Genomic DNA, 24432 nt, shown 5'->3' on the forward strand with positions numbered 1-24432 from the left:
TTCTGGTTCAGAAGAGACTTGATATAAGAAATGTGACCGCTGTAGCTCTTTTTTCGAGGAATTGACTTTACGTGAAAATCCTCAAGGCTACGGTCATCCTTGTGCACCTTTTCCTATCCAAACTTTTCTGTTCCAGTCAACCTTCCACTAAAATACTTCAACACAGCACTGTGAACATCCAGACTGTTCAGCAATGAAACTTCTGTGGCTTACCCTCCTTGCAGTGCATCTAGAATATATTACAATTCTGAAATGCAACTTTGTATGTAACACACCCCGATGTGTTAAAATAGCAGCTTTACTTATAGCTTACATGTCTTTGTTGGAAATCTGCAGAGCAGAGAAACACAGAGGGACTAACAAACAACCCAGCTCCCTGACCACACATGACCTCAGGATGTTGCCAGTAGATGTCCATCCAACATTACAGCCACTCAGGCTCCCTGCGGATGTGTTGTTTAACGATACCAAAAGGCCAGTCCAACACAGCCCCAAGCAATTTGTTAAGAAATTCTCAACCCATCAGGTCCCGTTGTGTTTAGGCATAAACACTGTGTCCTATGAGCCCAGAATCACTGCCAGACTCAGGAAGACTCTCTCTCTCTCTCTCTCACTATCTCTGTCTGACATGGAGCTCAATCTGATCTCCATGCCATGTGTTCTAAGGTGAGGCTCATTCCCTTGCACCCCCTGAAATATGAATGAGGTGACTGAGTTATGTAATAGCAGCCAAAAAGGAAAGAGGGCAGTGGGAGGGGAGGGGAGGGCATTACAGCAGGAAGGGAGAAATGAGAGAGCGGGAGAGGAGACTCACATCATAAGCCCCAGCCTTGATCTGCTGGTACAGCTTGTGCTGGTCCTCGTCCCAGAAAGGAGGGTAGCCCACCAGCAGGATGTAGAGGATCACCCCTGAGACACACACAAAAACACATGGACAAACAAGTACACAGACACACACACAAACACACAAAATGCACATTTTGTTAGAAACTGGATTTCAGACAGTTTGTTTCTCAGTTTTTATCATCTAGGAAATACCATATGTGCCTTGTGTATATTTCTCTGAACAACTCACCACAGGCCCAGATGTCCACAGGTTTGCCATATGCCTCCTTCCTCAAAACCTCAGGGGACAGATACCCCGGTGTGCCAGCAAATCCTGCAGAAAAACCCCCCCCCAAACAATTGATTGACATGCTCAAGGCAATAGACTGTGTTGGTGCTATCTGTGGATCAGCTTATATAGGAAGCAACATAATCTTCAGTAAGATATGACCTATTGGTCCAAACAGGACTGAAATCTTGAGGATTTAAGATGAGTTGATTGTGAAGCACTGGCTAATCTCTTCCTTGAGAAATGCCACAGACACACTCACTGATCAGTACGGGTGTATCAGCACTACTAATCTTGATATTGCCAGACTGACTTGTGCAAATGCCTCTGTTCAGTGGCTTTTTCAGAACTGGAAGCTAAATTTATCTTTCATTACCAGTCTACGTTTCTATCACTGCGGTCACTGTGAGCCCATCAATAGCTTATGGGTTAAAATGCAGATGTGACTGTACCCACCGAACCAGGCCTGCTGATCCCCCTGCACCTCAATGGCGAGGCCAAAGTCGGCCAGTTTCACTGCAGCATTCTTACACTTGCTTGCCAGGAGCAGGTTCTCTGGCTGAAGAGGGAAAGAGGACAAAAAAACAACAACATTGGCATTAAGACTTTGAAATGGAGGATTGGGTACAAAACAAATAAACTGTCCTAGTAGGGAGAAAGAGTTGCAGGCACATAGCTAAGCATGCATGCAAAAGTTTGGACAGTTTCTCACTTTTTTCCAGTGCGTGCACGCCCACACACACACACACGCACACACAGAAACAGATGTTATTTCAACAACATGCATGGAAATTATACAATAAAGGTTAGTCCACATTTCTGTAGTGACTCTGTTGGTTTTCAGTGTTTTTTAGTCCCAGGCTCATGTGATGAGCTGTGGCCCTGTAGTCTCCATCTCTGTGGCCCAGATAATACAGTCAGCCTCATTATTCTCTGTCAGAGGAGGGCTCTAATAATGGGCTGCAATCCCCACTGGTCCCTGTCTTTTTCACTTTCACTCACTACATCTCTCTCAATCTCACTTAATCAGTGCCTACGTAAAAGCAACTGACAATCTTGAATGTCAAATAAAGCACTCTGGTGGGAAATACAGTAACTTTTCCATTGACGTCCATAGACATACTGTGTTATTTCAGCCGATAACCAGAGGCTTGATAATACTAGGCTTTGCGCACCAACCTGTACACTGAATCTGAGACAGAAACAGTTAAGTCCTTCCCTCTGTTCGTTTAACTCCACCTGTTAAGTTACTCTGCTCGTCCAATTAGTCGCTGTAGTTGTTTCCTTAAATAGTAGACAGCAACACTAATCTAAACTTTATGAGAATGAGGACAATATATTTAGACTGCATTTCTGTCACTGACTCCCCTGCAATGCAGCAGCATGCGTTTTCACATCCTCTGCCTTCCTCTATCTGTTCCCTCTCCTAATATGTTTAGAGGCATACTGTGTATTTGAAGCACAGATTGTTGAAAGTGTTCTTTCACAGTCTTTGAGGCCATAAGTAAAAGAGAGCGACTGAGTGAGTGAAGCAGTAATCCGAAGGCTCTGAGCCTACCTTGTGTCATCACATTCTCCCGGCTCTACCACTTCGTTAGGCTTTACTCTTTTGTAAATGGGGAGTTAGAACTTGCCAACACTGCAGCACTAAGATAATCCGTGAAAACGGATGTGGGCGGAATTCACGATGAAGCATCCGCTTCCATCAAAAAGGTGCATAAATGTGATGCAAAACAAGCAGGCCAAACGTTCAGACATAACAGCAGCAATCACCATCAGCATTTGGCAGAGGCACAGCTTCCTTTTCCATCTCTTCAGCACACACATACACTTGGACATCTACACACAGCTCAGCACACAGATGACTAGCAACTGGTTTGGTTGAGGAGGGCAGAAAAGGACAGAATACAGCTGACAGAAAAATCTGTATTGAAGAGCAGGTCATGAGTGGGTGTTTTAAATGGTATGATTCCAGGCTTTCTCTTCTCCCTTTTATTTCTTTGCCTGTAGAGAATCTGGAGATGCTGTGGCATTCCTGCCATTAGATAAAGCAGCACAGATGTAGACCTCTAATAAGAAAGCACACCATTTCAAATATGTTGCTCTGGTGTGGAAGGAAAATTGCTCCCATTTCATTTTACAGTGACATAAATGCTTAAAGAGATTAATATGTACAGATTTTTTTTGCACTAGACACGCAAACCCTTATCTTATAGATGGTTTAAAAACTAGCAGCATAAAAAACAGTCATCCAAGAGTAAAATAACAAGGTTATGTCTTATATACCCAAGTAATTAAGTTTGATACAGTTTAATTAATGCATCTTATAAGACCTGTTACCTTCATTACTTTTGTTGCTGAGGTTTCCAGCAACATAGACATATAGCCTTGGGATCAGTACACATTTAATTTCTGAGATGTCAAAAACACTATATAGCATCTGCTTTACAGTCTGTACATAGATATGGGTTTTTGGGGCACACACGTGAAAGTGCACAGTGTGTTGCCGACATTTTCTGTATCCCATTTTCCCAATTTGAGGGTTCTTGTGACTCAGACTGTCCTCAGCCATCACACTATGACCTACTGCATGAAACACTCTCCAACGCTCGGGTGTGAAACCAGATAGGTGTGTCAGCTAAATAAAGACATGAGCCACAACAGTTCTGATAAACACAACACGCCTTTACTGGAATGCCTGACATTTGCATAAAGGTCTACTGGACAGCAGAGGTGCATCACGTAAAACAAGATGCAACATAAAGGCATGCAAATGCAAAATACAAACAGGTAAAAGACTTGTTTCTATTCTGATGCTTATTCACACATGGTTTATATTTAAGGTGTTGCTTTGGAAAACTAAAAGGCATCTTGAGAAAAGAAAAATCCCTGAGAGCAGTGAGAACAATGTGAAAATGCATTAACTGTTTCCAGCTCTAAAATGGACTGAACTAGCTGGCAGTCAGCTAACACAGGCAAACTTCAGAACACTACAAGTTAATTAACGGGCCTTTACAAAAAATGAGCTGTCACGTTTAAGTCAATCTAAACCTCACAGGGTGCCTGATAATCAATAGTTCACATCCATCTCTATCTGGTAAATGAACCAGAGATCAGATTAAGTATCCTCTTGGTAGAACTTAGATGGATCCATCGATAAAAATGGGACAGCTGTGTAAATGACAAATTCCTGCTCCAAAAAGGTTACAGAGAGAGAAGGTGCAGGTCAGGTGGAGTGACCTGCGTGCATGTCTAAAATCCTCTTACACCAGGGAAAGTCATGTTTATACAACAAGAAGGTGACTGCAGAGAGCTGGAGGCTGCGTACGACAGAAGAGAGCCAGACAAAAGCTGGAAAAAGCATTTAACAGTCCCTCAGTCATCACCACAAAGCCTAAAGGGGCTGTTGGAGCGCTGACTGGGGGCAAAAGCTTTTACCTAAATCTGAGTAAATACTATATGTTTTACAGTTAGATCAGAAGGCAGGAGGCTTTGCAAGCGACATTACATCAACAAATAATACAGACAGTCTGTCAATAATAAATCAGACAAACCAGACCAGACAAATAACACACCCACAACCCCCCCGACACGAATATATAACTCTCAAGGGACAGCAAGGTGATCCTAATTACTCACCTTCAGGTCCCGGTGCACCACGCCCATTTGATGGCAGTGAAGCACCGCCTCCAGGATCTGCTGGATGCAATGACTGCATGCAAACACCAAGGAGGGGGCTCATGTTAGTCTCAGCAGCGCTTCACTCGCGTGCACAGGCCAAGGGAGTAGGGTGTGAGGTGAGGAGTGGGGGTGTTATGGAAGGTAAGAGGGTTAGAAAAGAGGTAGCAAGGGCTCTTCTGTTGCTTTGACCTTTTACTGGCCAATCAGGGTTCAGTTTTGCAAATTTCCACTGGATCCAAATGTGATGCCGAGCTCAGACTACACAATATTTGTGATTGTTTGAGGTGATTATAAAGTCTTGCATCTGTTTGACCGAGAGACACCGTAGACTGCTCCACTATCGATCATGCTGGCTCTCTTACAAATTGCGCATGATGTCATCAGGAAGGAGGAGCTGGCTATTTCCAAGCAAAGAATGTAAACCGACAATGGCAACCACTGCCACAGTGTATGTGATAGTGGCCAGCTGGCATTATTCCACTTCCTCTTTCATTTTGTGATGTTTACAGGTGTAGCTACACACAGCTGGGAAAAAATAAATAAATGGTTTAATGGCTGGTGGATCTCTCTGTGCTACTTTTGGTCAACATCACAGAAGTTAAAAGTGGACATCTTGAAGTGTCCATAAAAACAGCATGCATGCTGCAAGACTCCAATTTAGTCTTTTTTAATGTCTGATGATATCTACCACTCCTGCTCTTCATCAGACAATAACAGCTTCTTAAATTACATGTTGCTGGTCACATGATCACATCATGTCCAATCATAACACATATACCAACCTAGTGTCCAGATGCAAGAATGTTTTTTGTCCATTATGACACACTACACAAGACAAAATGACTGACTGACTATCAGTCAGGTCTTGCTGAATAATCAACCCTTTTCACGCTTTACCCAAACTGACGCCCCTGTGCTGTGGCCATAACTAGGCTGATATCATATAGGCTGAACCCGGCATAATACCTACTATAACATTAATTTCTTAGACTGCAAGACTAAAAAATGGATTGCTCAGGCTTGCTCATCTCTGGTGAGCTTCTCACTTAAAAGGTGACCTAAGTTTTAGGTGGCGACTGTGGCTGTGAAACAAACACCTTCCAGCATATCAGACGTCATCATTGACCTTCATTAGTGAAGTTTTTGGGGGCTGGCTGTAGCCATGAGTTTGACTCTGTGGACTGCAAGGTCAGAGGTATGCAACAGAAGACTCCTTTGAGTCAGTTTAATCTGCAAATAACCAATGGATACAGCCTATGATCTTTGTCTTAGGTGGTCTATTCTTGGTAGATGACAACCCAATCTAAGAAACACATTTACTGTTGGCTAAGGGCGGATTCTCAATACCCCACCTCCCTCCATGAACTAGCCAGCAGGCTTTGAGTGATGAAAGAGGGGTGTGAGGAAATGGCTGGCCAAGGGGGGCTACAGAAAGCGTTGATGAAGGAGGTAAGGGAAGGAGTGAGTCATTGTGCAATTAATAACAAGATGTGTCTGGGATCAATGCCATGTCTACTGCCAGTCTAGCTGGCCTATGCTGACAAGAGTAGTCATTCTGGTGTCAGCAAGCCTCCAGACACTAAAAATAAAGCCAAAAACTGTACAAGGGACGCTGAGGGGCGATCGAGGTGTGAGTGTATGCAGAAATTAGATGATATTCCTCAGCAGGGTGAGGTGTGAATTAATGCAGAGCCGCAGTAATACACACTCACAAATGTACTGTTGGAAATGTTTTGCTGTGACCGTGCATATATGCTTCCTGTGCACTGACAACGTTTTTCCACCTTTCATTTGTTTATTTATTTTTAAACAGAAATTCTTTTGAGGAGAGAAACAAAATTCCAGGTTTACTATTATAAAAAAAAAAAAAAAATGGTATTATTAGAAATGTAATGCAACATCTACTAGATTCAGTTACCAGTATTTGAGGGTGCAAAGGGAAAGGGCTTTTGTCTCTACTAACAACCCTGATTTCTCATTCAAAATGAAAAAAATTGAGTCATTATTGAAAAGCATTAAAACTAGCGGGGGGATTATTTTCTAATAAGAAAGTTTCATTTCTATTGTCTGTCAGTTCTTGCAAAATGAGAAAAAAGAAAAACAAGTAAGACAGAGATATCTTTCCAAAGCAGTATGGCATTTCAACGTCACTGATTCATTTAACCCTGAGTTATATTTCACCACCTCACCTGTGTCACGTCCTACTAAGCAGCTGCTTACATTTGAAACCAGGCTTGTTTTCAGTGTGAAGGCAGTGGAAATATTGAAAAGTTGGGCTCACTTGTTCTCACCACTAATACTTGGGAAATGAAACTAAAGCATATTTTCTGTGGCATCGTTAAAGCGACTATGAAAATGCTTTTGCACCTTTTTTTTACCACTGCGCAGCCAGTCAGAAGGTGAAAATGAACTCCCTTCATTGGAAAAAAAAACCACTTGATCCTTGTCGATAATACAGAGTAATAAATACATTATGAGAAGAAAATACCTTTCCTATATTTCAAAGCATTCAAAAGTCGGAAAAAGCATGAATTATTAATTTCTCAGCACAGAGAAGCTCAAAGCTTCACAAAGGGAATTTACTTGCCAAGGGTTAAGAAATGATGTTTGTTGAAAAGTCAGACAGAAATTAGCTGGCCTCATTTTTCTTTCTAAACATTTTTTATTTCGTTAGTTTGAGGACAGTATGTTCTAATGGCTTGGCAATTAATCAACAAATAATTTGTCACACATCCTGGATTTTTCTCTCCACTACTCTCAAGGTCATCCTCAAGAATTAATTTTGACTGGTGCGAGATGTACCAAACATTTAAAAAATAGCTTACAGATGGCATTTATTTTGAAGTTAGTTGCATTAAAAAAAAAAAACTGAACTGAAGACCACAAGCATCATCATTATCGTGTTTGTGGGATTTTCCGTTACACAAACTCCTTTAGTAACCACAGCCGGATGGATTATTTCTTGCGTGCAGCCTTTAAGTCTCCATTATTTATACGGTTAAAATCCTGGAAACCGGATATGTGTAAGAGAAGTCTGAACCAAGTCAAGTATTTTTTAAAATGCTATCTGATGTTTTATTCAATCCCAGATGCTGTAAACAGTGCAACAGTGTGAAAGCGTACTTGCACAGGTAGGCAAATTAAATTTTCAGTAAGTTCTTGCAAATAAACAATGAAAGAAAAAAAAAATCAGTATAGCAGCAGCTGAAGATTTCAACTATCAGAAACTGAGCTGTAATGAGGGAGATGTTTTGATACTGCAGTCATGTTAAACCTCGAAGGCTGAATTACAGCCATAGAGTGCAATAAAGCACGAGTCGGGCCAGTCTGTGAAATATTATAACATGAGAGAAATAAGAGACAGGGAGAGACAGAAACAGAGAGAGAAAGAGAGAGCGATGGACTGGCAAGACTGTAAAGTTCAGGGCTATAAATTAGAATCCTGTGTCTTGTTTCTAAAGGTCTCCCAGTGAATAAATACTAGGCAGGTCACACCAGCATGTGGCTGTAAACGTGCGGTCAAGGCTAAAACAACTTCTCTCCATGAAATGTGTCTGTGCTCTTTTGTATTCATGTTCATGGATAAATATGTTGGTATGTAAGCAATTCAAAATGAGAGACTGTGTGCATATGCACATTTCAAGCTTCCTCCAACACTTTTGTCAGCTGTTGAGCTCTCTTACTTGTCTGTATGTGTGTTTGAGCGTCCAGTAAGCAAAACCACATGAACCCAAGCACTCCTGAATTGGGTATTGTTAGGAGTGGTCATGTCATGCAAGTCATGCCCAATTTTTGCAGGCATTCTGCAGCATTTATTTCAGGTCATTGAAACATCATATACAGACTCCTACTACAAAGGAAACCCCTTTAGCGTCATTTTTAGAGTGAAGCAACAATGAAAACTACAAAAGTTCGCTTTGAGAGGTAGGTGGTGTGCCAGATGGTACAAATCACAAGTGTTTATTGGGTATTTTACTGGGCAAAAATACACCCTTTCATAGTGTTAAGTACGTGTTTTAAAGCAAACTTCTCCCATTTGCATTTCTTTTGTTTTTATGTTACTCGCAGTGACAACAGAAGCAGAGCACTACAGACTACTGGCTCAATAGCACTGCCCTGCACTTTGTAAAATGACTGTACGCGAGTAACCAGCATGCTATATGATACCTACAGGTCCTGAGCAAGTGTTAGTATGTTACAACTTGGAATTGAGAACAGATCTTCTTTCGTCAAGCCATCCTTGTGCATCAAACAGAATATATGTGTGCGCATTTGTATTTAACATCAATATAAAGTTGGAGTTTTTGCATATAGTATTATCCTGGATTCAGAAACAAACACAGCCAAACTTTGTTTAACTGTAAGACAACACATATGGCTTTCTGTACACTTTGTGGATAAGCAATACAATCTGCTCTAACAAGCCACATTTGCTTGTAGTTCTGCTGCAAACTAACAAGTTAGTCCAATTTACAATATTCTTCAAAGAGGAAGTGAATAATTAGGTCGACAGATCACAGCAGCAGATGCACCACAGGACAGGAATAATTTGTGCTTGTTTTTTTGTGTTGTGGTTCTAGATAGAAAACATTACTATGACAGTACGTGACAACAAAAACAATGTTTCACTTGTGGTTTAAATTGTACATTTTCAAGCAGGCGTTTGATAAATTATAAGCTGGTCAGAATTATTTTTGCTTCTGTGCCTTGAATTAAAGGTGCAGTATTGTACTGTTGTCTAAACCTGAGAAACATGAGCTCAAAACAGCAATCAGATACCCTAAATGCTCCAGTCTATAGGCAGCAATACACATTGCCATTGCCACTACTACTTTAACATCAGCAATGCTAATAAATTCCTTAACATATTATCATTTAACACCAACATTCAATGTTGCAGTGTTTACATTTTTAAAGTCTAATCTCTAAATCTCCCCCAAAAAGGCAATGTTTGACAGCGACTCTAACAGGTGTCCAAGGGAAAGAGCAAAGAAAACAACATCTTTTCTTCCTTTTTGTTTTTATATCCACAGGTAGACTCAACCATGTGGAGATCTCACTGCACTGTTGCACTGATTGTTGGTCTTTTCCTGCAGAGATTCATAGATCAACATCTACAAGTTGTAGATTTTTCACAGCCACTTAGAGGCAGTGTAATGGGACTATTCTTGTTCATACCGTGCCTTTGTCAGCTCTTCAGTATTCCTCCTTTAGATTTTCAAATAATCACCATTCAACCCACGCAGTGAATTGCACACCTTTGGCACACTGTTGGCTTACTGAAGGACCATACAAGTCTGTCTCCAGAGCTTTTACACTCTTGAATTCCCATAATCCTTCTCTCAGCATAGCCTGAGAACTATGCAAATGGACACGGATGCATAACCATAAATCCTCATTTTAAAATACAATGAATTCAGTGTTTCATTCTACAGCGATGTATGTCTTGTTAGACTAAATATCATAGTATACTGCACTGATATCTATTACCTGAGATTGAATGAGCGGTAATATTAATAATAATAACTCCTGCATCGTACTGTACAGCTGAAGGTCTAGAATAAAAGCTTTTTTTAAGGCACTACACTTGTTTATGAAATCACCTTTAAGACTTCATATCAGAATGAAATTGTGTTTAAAATGAGTTTGCTTAAGTGGGTTTAATTTGTGATATCTCTGATGTTTTAATATTATCATATGAGTAATATTATAGCAGCATCCTAAGGTTTCATTTTATTATATTAGAGCTACTTTGAGTCTGACTACGGTGACGTCAGGAAGAGACAGATTGAATATCTAATAAGAAAATCAAAAATATTAAGGAAAATATTCTTTGTTTTATAATCTCGGCTCCTATTTTGCTGTGTGTCTTCGAGCCTAAGATCCCGTAACACCTCTATAAAGGGGTTAAATGAGGCTGTCCTGAAAATTCAGGGATCAATACAAGAGAAGTCGGCATTTTAAAGGAAGAGAAGATTAAGAAGGAAGAAAAAGAGAAAAAAAAAATCAATGAAGAACACAGTAAATATAGCTGTAGATTTTTCCTAACGAGCCTGGTGGGGAGAAATTGATGGTTTCATGGCCTGGATATTTATTGCACCTGCAGAAAGTTGTGTGCTTGCTGCAGGTGACTGTGTGTACATTTGTTGAAGTGCATTCATTAATAGATCTGGCTGTCAGTCAGTGCAACAGGAGCTTTTGTTATGTGGGCGCTGTAAAAAGAAAAAAAAAAAAAAAAGGTTGAAAAGAAAGGGGAGGGCAGATGGATCAGGGAGGGTGAGTGAGGTAGGCCAGGGTCCTCCAATTAAAATTTAAAACACGACGCAATAAGACAGCAAAACGTAAACAGCATACCAAGAGACAAGTCGGACAGGCGGACATCAGACCAGTAACTGACAGGAACGACACCACGAACTGACGAGATTGAGGAGGAAGGAAGGAGAAAAGAAACGAAGGAAGCAAGCAAAAGGATGGGGGGAAGGGGACGTTAGGAGGGTGAGGGATGCAGATGCTTCTCTACTTTTACTAACCTTCAGGTCCCTGTGCACTATGTCATGTTGGTGAATGTGATGGACACTTTCTAGAATCTGATGGATACAGTGACTGTGAAGACAAAACAGAGAGAGGAGGGACGGTGGGAGTGGAGAGGGGAGTGAAAGGATGGATGGAGATGGATGGACCGTAGGAATGTATAGAGAGGGGTGAAGGTGGAGAAATGATAGAGAAGGAGTGGAGGAGAAGAAAGAGGGATGCCAAATGAGTGACAGAGAAAAGACAAAATGAAAGATGAGAACAGGGCAGGTTAGGAGGAGGAAGAGAGGTCATGTAACAGGTGGGAGGGAGAAAGGAGAAGGCAAGAGAGATTGATGCAGACAGAGGTGGAAGGAGAGGGATGGGTGAGTGAATGCAGGTGGAGGAGACAAAAACGTTTCGTTTTGCTTCTTTAAACATGATGAGAGACAGGGGCAGCCACAGCAGAACAACCTGGCAGACAAAAAACACATCAAACACTGACAGAGGAGAGGAAAGGAGAGGAGAGGAGGAAACGAAAAAAGATGACAGGTTTTGAAAGTGAAGATAAAAATGTTCTGCAGAGGAGAAAGAAAATGATAATAATACATAAGAGAAATGGAACACTTATGTATAGGATGAAACTGAATCATAGAAGACTGGTGGGCTGTTGTCAGGCTATTTTTCCATCACTAAAAGGAAAACACATCACCATGCGTGTGCACTGCAGAGAGACACATGAAACTAACTCGCTATAATGTGTGTGCGTTTGTATTTTAATGTGTGTGCATGTAGGCTTAGTGCAATGAGAGAGTTTAATGTGCAGAATATGTGACTAATAGCAGGCGCAAGGAGACAGGCAGCCTGCAGGATCCACACCCACACAGTGTCTAATGAGTGGGAGGCCTGAGAGAGAGAATCAGAGATATACAGTACGTATGTGCATGCCCGCTCACACACACACACACACACACACACACACACACACACACACACACACACACACCTTATGATTTGATACTCGTCAACACCAAAAGGCATATTTCTGTTATAGTAAATCCTACTGACTGCACTAATTTCCTGATCCTGGAAGCAATCTGCAGCCACATGGTAATCCTACCATTACATTTAATGCGTTTCAAAAAAGAAACCTGAGTATGTAAAGTAAAGGCATTTAGAAGATGTAATATAATGCTTTTTTCTAATCTTAAAGAGTAACTTAAAAAAAAAAAAAAGCTGCAGGCTCAGCATTGCACCGTTGCTGCAGTGAACTTCAAAATGAACCAACTGACCATCATCAGCATCAAAGATCGGTGCAGCACTGTTTAAAATTTAACCCTAGTCACAAGTTCCTGACCTGAGCTCTTGTGTTAAATGATTTCTAACCCGCAGCGTACTAAACGGGAGCTCAGTGGTTTCCAAACTCCATTCGTGTGGCACCTGGAGTCACCCAACATCAAGAGTTAGATGTTATGATATATTAAATACAGAAAAACTAGATGGTACCCTGCAGATTTACACATTAATATTTACTTAAAATGTATTTTCCTTAAAAATAAAATCAGTAAAATAAAAACATTTTGTAGGCATTTCACTAGCTGGGTCCACGTCCTCATTTTAGGTTTGACAGCATTTTAGTAGGTAAAAGGTGAATGATTTGGACATTAATTGAGCCGCAGTTTGGGGAAGGCCTCGAAGGGGAGTGGCAGCAGCTCCCAGGCCTGGCCGGTCCCCATGTACTAAATAGAAGTGAAGAAGTTAAAGAATTGAAAAGGTCAGGGAGGGTGGGGCACATACACGAGAATGAACAGCTTTTAGAACTGGGGGAACCTATATAGATAAGAACCAGAAGGTGCGTGTTTGGAGGTGTGGTCCCACTCCTGAAATTCTGATACTTAATCTCCAATTAGATAAGACAAAAAGATGTTGACACGTCACTAATAGGTGGTTTTTGGTCTTGTTTGGAGGGATAATCAGATATATACAGCTGAAAATATATAATATAGTGAGCATAATGCAGCCAGAGTCTGTTGAATAATAATCGGTTATATTTTTGTTAGTGTACTTTAACTTGTGAACAATCCATCTGACAAAGAGTCAGATAGTAAAAGTAAACAAAGTAAACATATAATATTTATTCATAACAATCAAGGAAAGTTACTTTGCAGTAGCAGTTAGTGTAATTTTAATGACAAAGGGAATTTTAAAAAAATTAAAATATTATATTTTTATAATTATAATCTATTAAAAGCATGTATTGGTTTTCCATGTAATGTTAAAAAAATGTTTTAAAAGGTTTTCCAGATTCTATACATGATAGTTGAATGGTTGACGAAACAAGAAAGGGCGCTACATGTAGTAAATCCACCCTAGAGTAAGGACTTAACAGCAGCACCGCAGAAAAGCATAGGTGGGTGTACAGCACAGATAAAGATGTTTTATGAGTCACAAAGTTAACAGTTATCATTAAGTGGTTATGATAACTATTTGTGTTTGACTGTTTCAGGAAGGACATGCCTGTGACTTACTCAGATAAGAGGTGAAGACCTGCACAGAACACCACACCGTCTGGCTTCTTCTCTTCAATATAACCTGCTCTATATTTGCTTTTTCACACTTCCTGATGCTGCTGTTTGGACTGTCAGTTAATATAAAGTGACAGTGATTTGAAAGTTTACTGCATGCCTGCGTGGACACAGTGTTTGGCCTGACAGAAACCCACTGAGTATGGCATTTAGAAATAGGGGAGCGTCTCCATGCTGCTCCTTTGTTTATCCATTTGTGCATGCCTCTAATATCTCACTGTCCAAAACCATTTTGTCATTCCGAGTGATTGTTTATGGACTCCTGGCGGGGCAAAGGGGGGGGGGGGGGGGGGGAGAAGTGCAACGCTCATCTTACTGGCTAAAAAAAAATGTGACTTGCTCAGCACTTTCAGCTATAACGTCCCACTGTTCTCTGCAGGAAGCTGAAGTGACACTCGGAGGAAAATCAAATACAGCATCAGTGAATGTGTCAAGCGTGGGGCACCTTCTGTACCTCTCATATGCCTGAGATGCTTTCAAACTACACCGTGCTTTCTCTTGTGAGCATGGTTAAAATGTTTTTTTTAAAAGAGGATCATAGAAAAAATTGATTGGCTGCCATGTTTTTTGTGCTACATAAAGATGAGGATGAAAAAAAAACCCAAGTAAGAACAAACAAAACAACCTTTCAAAATACTTCACCATGGAAACTAAAGCGCAAACCATTCGTGGCAGTGCATCACTGTAGCCAAGCAGAAAGTAAATTCTCAGAGCAATGTTTTGCATATTAAAGACAAGACAGAATCAAAGTTCACAATATATTTAATGTCTAATGCTGTGGGGTGGTGTGAGGATGCGTAGTCCAACGCTGATCTACAAATCAGGACTAAACTTACCTTCTTATGACAGGAACAAATCTAGATTAAACACTAAACTGAATCTCTTAATCTCAGGCTGCACAGTCTGAGCATGTGCATCAGATTTCACTCCACGGAGAGTTTCACTAAACTGCTGGCTGGTATAAAAAGCTCACATAATCTGCCTGGTCAAAAGAAAAGAAAAAACAACAACATTTCACTGCACTACTTTTAAGCTTTTTTAATATTGATTTCCATGCAGAGTTGTGTTATTTTTTTTACTAAGCCCCTAAAATCTACTTCAGCACATCCAGAAGATTCTCAATAGAAGTTAAGGTCTGGGCTCTTTGGTGGCCAATCCATGTATAAAAATGATGCCTCATGCTCTGTAAACCACTCTCACAACCTAAGACCAAAGAATCCTGGCATTGTCATCTGGAAATATATTAATCCATGACCCACACCTTATATATTTTTTACTTTTAAGATGTTTCAGAAAGTGTGTGGGGAAAATGGTTTGCTAACCTTAACCGTAAAACAACTTAATAAATTAACAATGTTTGTGTGCCACAGCTCCTGCTCCCTAAATATTCCTGAATGCAGCTTTATTTGTAATCAAATAAAGCACGATGGCCTCGATCCAATCAAACGCTGCTTAAGAGAAACTCGATTCTGACGGGGGGCGACAAGGTGTTATGCTGCACAGTTTGGGGTCTGTGAGACTAATTATCGTAGCTAATTAAAGTCCCACTTCTTGCTGGTCTCCAAGGGAGCGAGGGGGGAGGACTGGGGTGGGGGTGGTAGGTGGAGGGGGGAGGTGGGGAGGGGGGGTACTGGCCTGAATGAGTGACATTCAGAAAGGAGGGGAAAGGAAAGTGAGTCCGTGTGTGTATGTGTGCATGAGCAAGGAATGAACATTTCAAGGGTTGCAAGGTGGGTGGCAAATGCTGTAGGGTTTATGTGTACTGTAGGATAAAGCAGGTGCCTGGCGGCCTACACATAAAGAGTAAACCACTGCATCGCTGCTGTCAAAACAGATTACAAATTCCAAAACATATACAAGAACATTTCTTTATATCCTGTTATGGAAGTATAGTTCAGCTGCCTTTACTTGGCCACTAAAATAAATAAAGTGCATTTTGTTTTATTAGTTTAAAAGCATCACACACGCAGTGAGATGCCAGTATGCAATAAATGAGACAGTAGCCTCTGATGGAAAATGCCCAGTAGAAAGACAACATTTAATCCAGAATGAAAAAAAGAAAAATCACCCCTGTTGAATTTAGAAGCACCATCACGACAGAGCTACATCTAGTATTTCATCATTCTTTTCTCTGACACCATCAAAATGGTAATTTAGTGAATGAAAGTCAGATTTATATATAGCAGATCTCTCTCTGTATGTCTCGGATATGCTATCACCCTCATTACATAAATTATAGTATGCGTGAGAATCAGAAAATCTCACAAGATGATACTATTACGGTTTGAGTGGTATCGCGATATAAAATGATTCTGTGATGAGACAAGATATTCATCACAAATTCTGTGTAACTGAGTAAAGAAAACCACTAAAAAGGCAGAAGGCAGTAATTATGTATACTTTTAATTCACTTGTAATCCGCATGAGTATGTATGTTATCGTTATTATCTGATAATAATTCAATATGCCATCTTAACAAGTTAGTTCTTGGATTTGCCGTCTTGTGTGTTCGTTCTATTTCACTGCAAATACTGTTTCCATCCCCTTTATCAATTTTATTTGATAAGCACCAACAAAAAAGTCAGGAAGTGCCTGCATGGATATTTATAGGATATCTGTATTGCTTTATATATATGACCATCGTAATGACAGTAAGTAAGGTGTTTGCCTTTTCATACAATTTCTATCGTACTGTAAGTTTCTGAAAAGCAGAGAATCTTAGATGCATTTGAAACAGCGAAACCACATTTACGTTTTTTGGAAGCATAAATCGTTTCTTGAGATAAAGATTTTAAAAAAAAATCTCTTATATTTTAGACTTGTGAGTGGGTACATTTGCATTAAAGTGAACAAATTACAGAGCACTGTGGGTTATGACCTTTCTGCTGTGAGTGATATAAGTGCCTCTTAGCCACCTGTTGTAACTGCTGACATTAGCAGCTGACATCTATATGAATGTTTTCCTGAAAAACAAAACAATTCACCCACAAAGACGACAATGCATATCCAGTCCATCTTATGAGCTAATCTTGGACCCAGTGCTAAAATTAATGACCGTAAGGACCAGGCCATATCAGGGTTGATTTACCTGTTGATGGAGCATAGCGTGATTAAAAATAACACGATTACTGTGGTTTAACTGACATATAGATTGAGATATATGGTGTCAGGGAAGAACAGTGCAGCTTACTTTAATGGAAAATATTAACAAGAGTTACTGAACTTGATGATGATGATTCCTGACTTACAAATCAAACAATGACAGTAAAGTGTGTAAACAGCTCACTGGTCGGGGATGTTTTACCCAAGGATATCAAAGAAACAAAGTTTCATGATTACCTGAACCCTCACCATCCTCGTTAACTCGAAGAAACCTCAGAAAATAAAAGTTAGCCTTTTCCATCAGTTACACAGTCGATGCTAAAGAGTAAAAGCACTTTAAACAAACTAAGTCAAACTCTGAGTGGAGACTTGGGCTGAAATTGGCCATTTACTGTGCCAAACTGGTGTGATTTTCTACAACAGCAGACTATTCAGTTCTGCTTTTAATGTTGCTGAATGGACTAACACCCACATCACAACTGTCAGTTTCAAGCATCTCTCTCACTCTTCTCTCAGCCTATTGTCTGTCCACCCCCCCCACTCCATTTCCTCTTCCGCCATTGGTTAAAAAGCAAACTGTGTGTATGTGTGTCGATGAGTCAGCATGAGTGGTGGGTGTGAGATATAAAACGGCATGGGTGGCTGTGGGGGAAGGGGGAGGGGGGGTGAAAAAGAAAGTAAAGTGGGGGACGGAAGCAAAAGAGAAAGAAAGAGAAAAGCAAGAAAGTAGGTAGGACGCGCACACGCACGAGGTGGACAGGGTCATGCTTATATTCTTGTTTTCATATTTCTCAGTGTTTAAAGGAAAAGCATGTGAGGAACATGAATGAGCAACATAAGAGTGTAAAGGTGTACCCTGAACATCCACACCAGCTAAGCTATTTGAATCATTGAAAGAAAAATACCTGAGGTTTGACCAATTAGAGTTCTACACATAGTTACAAACACCAGCAACCTATTATGTGAGAGATACAATGCAGTTTTATGTTCTTTGTAGCAAAGGCTGTCATTATCTTGGGGTTTCGATTTTCCTGTGCCAGAAAATAATTACTGCTTTTGAGGCTATTTTAGCACCACACGCTGCACTTCAAGTGAAATTATTTATTTTCTTTTTGAGAACAAAAAATCGAACGACGTATTCATCAAAACACTTGTGCCGAGAGCTTCTTGCTGTGACACGTTTTACGCTTTGCAGCCCATTTGTAGGTTTACAACAAACACCACTTTTTTCTGGCTTCATTTTTTTTCCCTGTTTTCCTTATAAGACTCGATGGTGCAAGACATTAAGATTTATACATTTATGTTAAAATAATATGAAATGCAATAAAAAAAAAACTGCCTAGATTTTGTTTGTATAGACCTGAATAGGTTAAAGATGACTTCGAGTGAGTCCCAAATTAAGCCACTTCTCTATTCTGTGCCGACTGATCACCTTTAAAAGGCAAATGAAATGTTTTTCTAAACTTTGATGTCAAACATGCATCATGTCATGTTTGATGGCTGTGTTGTCAGCTGGAGTTTAATGTATGGCTGTAACAAACAGCTGTAACTAAACAGAGACAGAACTCCGTCCTGTGGCAAGTGTCTAAACCCATAGCTGGTTTGTGTCCACCTGCTCTCTGTATGCTTTAGTACTGATTTAGGATTTTGCTGAGCACGTCTGGGTCCGACTTTAAGCCACTTAGCAGAAAAATCAGCTCCATAATAACAAGTTCACAGAAGAAAGAAGCAAAAGAAAACAAAAGAATGTTTTGCTTTTTCATCCAAAAACTTGGTAAACTGTGTTTTTAAGGATGTTATATCAATGCAACAACAGTTATTGTTATTGCTCAGATATTTTGTAGTTATATAAACATCTTAACACATATCTTGCGTTATGCATGTGTTTGCAACTTCGACCCTAACCATAGGTGACAAAAATACAAGTATCTTAGTCACCACAATTTACTGTGTGTGATTTGGTACTGAAAACCTATAGTGGTCAAACCTCAGTCTGGTCTTAAAGGTAGTCCTGTGTCAGTGTGAGAGGTGAAGTACTCTGATGTAAAGGAAGAGGCAAAGGACAGAGGAGAAATATAACAAACAAAGGGGGGATAAAGATGAAAAGAACAAAGAAAGTGGCGGTGGTAGTAGTATAGCAATGAAAACAGGAAGTGGAAGGAAGACCACTAACAGAATAGAAAAGGCAAGAAGATACAAAAGAAGACAGTAAAATACAGAGAAAGAACAGAAGTGAACAGCAACACATGCAGTGTAAGGGGCAGAAAACAGGGGACAAGATAAGACAACACAGAGCAAGTAGTAAGAGGAGAGGACAGTGAGACGAAGAGGGGAAGGAAGAGTAGAGCAGAGTCACAAAAGAAGAGGAAGAACATGTACAATCAAAGAAAAAAAAAAAAAAACAGACAAGAAGACAACAGAGGACAAAGACCATTTAAGGGCAAAGAGAAGCCCCACATACAGGAGTGAAGGCAGCGCTCCTACCTGGCATCGGCCTCACTGTAATACTCTCTGGCTACGATGTCCTCAAATAGTTCACCTCCGGTCACCCTGTAAAAGCAGACAACACACACACACACACAGACACACACACATTTATTTAGGAAAGCTGGAATGGTTGGAGTGGAAGGAGGAGGTAGTGATGGTGGTGTGTGGTTATAAATGCTTCAAATCAAGGATTCCTACTTCAGTTCTTATTTTCTACAGCTCCCCCCTTCCCCCCCAATCCTCCTACACTTCATCCCCCCCTTCCCACACCGTTACCATGGAAACTAGAGGGAATTGCTGAGAGATAGATGTGGATAGCGTGGGTGGTGATAGTGGCAGTGGTGGTGGTGGTGGGGCAAATATAAGAGAGAGTTATGCAATTGTATATGTATATGGAAGAGCTGGGAAAACTGAGAGGCAGCAGCTAAAAGAAAAGGGGGGCAGAAGATGAAAAGGGATGAGGAGGAGCAGAGAGGAGAGGATGACGACGATGACGATGACTTACAAGTCAAACAGGAGGTAGTGGAAGCCCTCCTCTGATATACTGTCATGAAGACGAACTGCGAGAGAAAAAAAGAGAGATTGAGAGAGATAAAGTGATACCTGGGCTCTGTGTAGCTGGAGCATTCAAGCTATGATGGTTATTCAAAGAGTTTCTGAAAAACACTGGGGATGACTGCTGCATTTTAAGTTTTTGGTTGTTTTTTTTTTTTTAAAAGGAAAAAGGTGAGATAAAGAGATAGTGAGAGTGCGCGTGGGGTAGAAACCACAGGGAGTCGAAATAATTGAGTCTTACGTCATATGTGTTTACAATAGGGTAGGAGCTTCTGGCAATACAGGGCTCGGTTTAAACAACAAATGAATAAAACTATATACTTCTATTGGATCTTTTAATAAAAAATGTTAAGTGTGTGTTTTGGCAAAAAAAAGAAATTGTTCTGTATCAGGAATAAAAGACTGTTAATCAAATCTAAACTGGTCTTTACTTTTAAATGGATTCAAACTCATTTAAATTATTTTCAAATTATTTTCAGTGGGTTGAAAATAAGAAAAGCGTGTCCTCACCGATGTTGGGGTGTTTCAACAGACGACAAATACGAGCCTCTCGCTCCAGCTTCTGGTGATCTGAGGCGCAACAAAAGAGAGAGAGGTATGTCAGAGTTATTGTGAAAATTGGGTTATAAATATGTTATATCTATATTGTAGAAGGCTTTTTAGGACGATAAAGTCAAATGTGTCAAAAACAGTTTAGAAAATGGTTTCATGTCACAAAGGACGAAGAGAACGCAAAGGAACCCAGTGGGTGTAAAATATGGAAAAAGTGAAACATAATAAGGCGTGTTGTTCTTCCAAGTTTTAAACTAAGAAGGCTCAAGGTGGATTCCAGTGCTACATACTATAATTTAAAAAAAACAAACAAACACATTCTTGTTTTACTCCATAGTTTAATGGGTGATCTTCACTAAGGCCCACAAGATTCAGCAAGTTTCTGTATTGGTGACTGACAACATAACTGTTTTCTGGTCATTTAGAGCACAAGAAAAACAATATTTCCTTAAACATAAAACTGCACAAAAAATAAATAAATAAATAAAAATGAATGAAAAATGAAAAAAAAGGTCAAAAAGATCAAATAAATATCCATCCATACAAAGCATTTTTCGTGTCCATGAATTCAAGAGTCGATGTAAAAACTGAGCATGAATATTTAGCAAAAATACAAGTTGTTCAAATTATAAAACACCAAACTGAATTTAAATAATGTTGCTGAATTTTTGTGTGTGTGTTACATTTTTCTCCATAATGCAACATAAATTTAATATATTATGTTTAAGTGGCTTTGAACTTTGAATATTTCAGAAACTCGTGATCTACTGGGATTTTCCCACACAACCAACTCTGGGGTTTACAAAGACTGGTCCCGTAAAGAGAAAATGAGCAGCGGTTCACTAGGAGAAGATACCCTGTTACTCCCAGACTTCAAAGGAGCATAGCCATAATTCTTCCACCCAGAAGGAAGAGAATAGTAATTCAAATAACCACTTATTACAACCAAGATATGCAGAAGAGCATCTCTGAATGCAGGAAGGAGCAGAAGACCACACTGCCTGCCGTTCCTGTTTGCAAAGAAAACTACTTTGAGACTAAAATTTGTTGCCTGGTGTGTCTGTGCAACATTTGGTGCAAACAACATGAAACAGTGGTTCCACAGTGGATGTGTTATATCAATAAAGAAATGATGTGGGAATTATTTTATAGGGATATTTTCTGAGCTTCAGTACTGGCTGAGCAGCATTTTGACACCAGAGCATACCAACTACTGCTGCTGACCATGTTTATTCTTTTATGACCGCTATCTACACATCTTCTGATGGCTACTTTAAGGATAAAATACAGTGTCACAAAGCTGAAATCATGTCTGGTGGTTTCCTTCACCTGAACTGAATCAATCCAATAGTGCATCTTTGGGTTGTGGTGGAACCAGGGGCGTAATTTCCAGGGGGGTTAGAGGGTTATGACCCCCCAATAATCAGACCCAACCAATATAACCCCCCCAATAAAATTGTGAATGATCTTGCATAAATAGGCTCTTGATTTTCTTTACTCTTTTCAGGTATTACCAGCAAAATAGTTGCATGTTTAATCATCTTTATCCAGATGTATTTATTTATTTAGACAGAGCTCTTGACCCCTCCTATGTTCAGTACAAAGTTACGTCGATGGGTGGAACAGCAGAGTTCAATCGTGGATGCTCAGATGAAAATATCTGCTGGAAATGTGTGATGCTGACATGTCAACACAGACCAAAATCTCTGACTCTAAGCCAGTTCTGAAGAGAAAAGAGGATCATAGCAAGGTGCAACTAACGAAGTGATCGGTGGGTGTAATTTACTGTGAGTGGAAGTACAAATATATGAGCATATATACTTCAAGACACACTATGTATGTATTCAGCTAAAATATTTACATCAGCATGTCCCTTTACATAACAGATTACTGATGCTAACCAACATGCATTACAGGGTTATCGTGCAAGTCACAGCAGGCATATAAAGCACACACACATACAGACACACGTACACACAGGGGGTGGATCACCGGATCCACAAAGCGTGACTGTCAGCACAAACGTACATATGCATAGGTTGCACCCACACGCGTACAATCTGTACGAGTTTAAGAGAACACAGACTGGCAAAACTCAAGTGCACACATTCACACTGGCACTGTGGAGTGACAGTGAAGTGTAAGCGTGGTGATTATAGTCTCAGAAGATGAGAGGAGTGAGGCGGAGAAAGGAGTGGAGGAGTGTTGAAGGGGGACAGGAGAGGAGGAGGAAAAAGGAAGGAGAGAAAAAAATACAAGGACGTTTAATATGCACAAAGCCTGGTTGCTGTCTTTCTGTTGAAACAATAAGACACCGCTAATCACTGCCTGCTACTTTTCTTTTTCTTTTTAACTCTAGTCATTTATTCTTCACATTTGGTTTTTGTTTGAGGCTATGAACTCACTGAATATTTTTTTCCCATTTATTTGTTTGTCCATGTGTAACAAACTGCATTTTAATGGGACTGAATTTCATCTTTTCAAAACATGGATTCACATCTGACCTACTCAGAAACACACCGATTACAATGTTTGTGATTTACTGGGAGAGACCTATTGCAAATTAGCACTTTAAATAAGGCTATCATTCCTGCGCGATCGTGCAAGCTTTCACTGCAGTTGAACTGTATCTGACTGACTCTTAAAAACTACCAACTCTCAGCTTGTGTTTAGCACTCCCAGATGTTATCTGTCATACTAATGTCAAGTGTTGGAAAACTTGTCATGGGCACTCGCATCGCATTTCATTCTATCAGTGGCATCTGCTAATATTACTCTGCAAGTACAGAATTGGCTCACAGTAGCTGCTGTGGTGCATCATCTATCGTCTACCATCTGTGCCTTTGTTATCAATCCATCATCTACGTGGGACAGTTTTATTATTAATATTGTGATATCAAGTATTGAAAGATCTATTGAAATATAACACATATGTCATTACTGGGCTTTTTTTCTTGCCTTGTTTCTGCTTAAAACTCATTTGGCATTGTGAGGTGAGGTAATTAAAAAAAAAACTCATCATATGATTTACAGATGGAGGATAACTGAGGATGAGATACACGACCTCCCCTGAAATGAACATGGTCTTTTATCAGGTCTTTTATCAGAGCTTTATCAGACCGGCAGATAACACTACAGCAAAAAATTGTGTATGACAGATGACCTTCCCATGGCAGAACACTCATAACAGATGCTCTTCTCAACTGCCCAGCATAAAAGAGGACACAACTGATAACTGTCTATACAGTCTGCAGTGTGTGTGATAACCTTGTGGTGTGTGTGTGTGTGTATGTGTACCAAAGAAGAAGTCAGCTATCAGGTTCAACTGTACGACAGTATTTTTAGTACTGCATATGAGGGGTCAGCGTAGTTTAACAAGAACTATGGAGATTAATGTAATTTTATTTACGTATTGCATGTAGTGTATCAGAATAAAACTGATATGTAACTGACAGTTAAAAACCCGGTTTATAAAAGGTACCTTCTCTCATGTATAAATGGTGGGAGATTTGCCAGAGCTACTGCAACACTAAACATTTACTTAAATAGATTTACTGTAAGGCCGAGAGCTCCATTTGTTTTCATAATTGTGTTTACGTATTTAGCTAGGTAGAAACTATTCTAAGTAGGGACAGCTGATGTAGTGGCAGATCATATAAGAAGATTATCATGTGCATTTTTGTTATCTAGTTACAATTTTAATATATTCTCACTCTTAATTTCATCTTTTGCTCAACTGCTCATTAATGCAAATGAGCCAATCACATGGCCGAAACTCAGCGCACTCAGACAAGCTTGGTGAAGAAGATCAAACCGAGCATTAAAATGAGTAAGAAAGGTGATTTA

General features: G+C 39.9%; 1 protein-coding gene across 32 annotated transcripts in view; it reads right to left on the reverse strand.

Annotated features, from left to right (window-relative positions):
- Window positions 1-24432, reverse strand: part of camk2b1 (calcium/calmodulin-dependent protein kinase (CaM kinase) II beta 1) — an 80941-nt gene that overhangs the window by 44406 nt on the left and 12103 nt on the right. For 18 of the 32 annotated variants that reach the window (XM_004566663.3, XM_076891144.1, XM_004566658.3 and 15 more), the window contains exons 3-9: window positions 20545-20604; window positions 19985-20039; window positions 19477-19542; window positions 11326-11398; window positions 1571-1673; window positions 1076-1159; window positions 815-909 (exon numbers count right to left, since the gene is read on the reverse strand). In XM_004566663.3, coding sequence (XP_004566720.1) covers window positions 815-909; window positions 1076-1159; window positions 1571-1673; window positions 11326-11398; window positions 19477-19542; window positions 19985-20039; window positions 20545-20604 — 536 coding nt within the window. Of the gene's footprint in view, window positions 1-814; window positions 910-1075; window positions 1160-1570; window positions 1674-4753; window positions 4827-11325; window positions 11399-19476; window positions 19543-19984; window positions 20040-20544; window positions 20605-24432 lie in introns of all 32 variants that reach the window. The other 14 variants (XM_076891151.1, XM_076891148.1, XM_076891145.1 and 11 more) reach the window with 1 other exon arrangement.

This window comes from Maylandia zebra, linkage group LG12 (genome assembly GCF_041146795.1).
Source record: "Maylandia zebra isolate NMK-2024a linkage group LG12, Mzebra_GT3a, whole genome shotgun sequence".
Classification (NCBI taxonomy): Eukaryota; Metazoa; Chordata; class Actinopteri; order Cichliformes; family Cichlidae; genus Maylandia; species Maylandia zebra.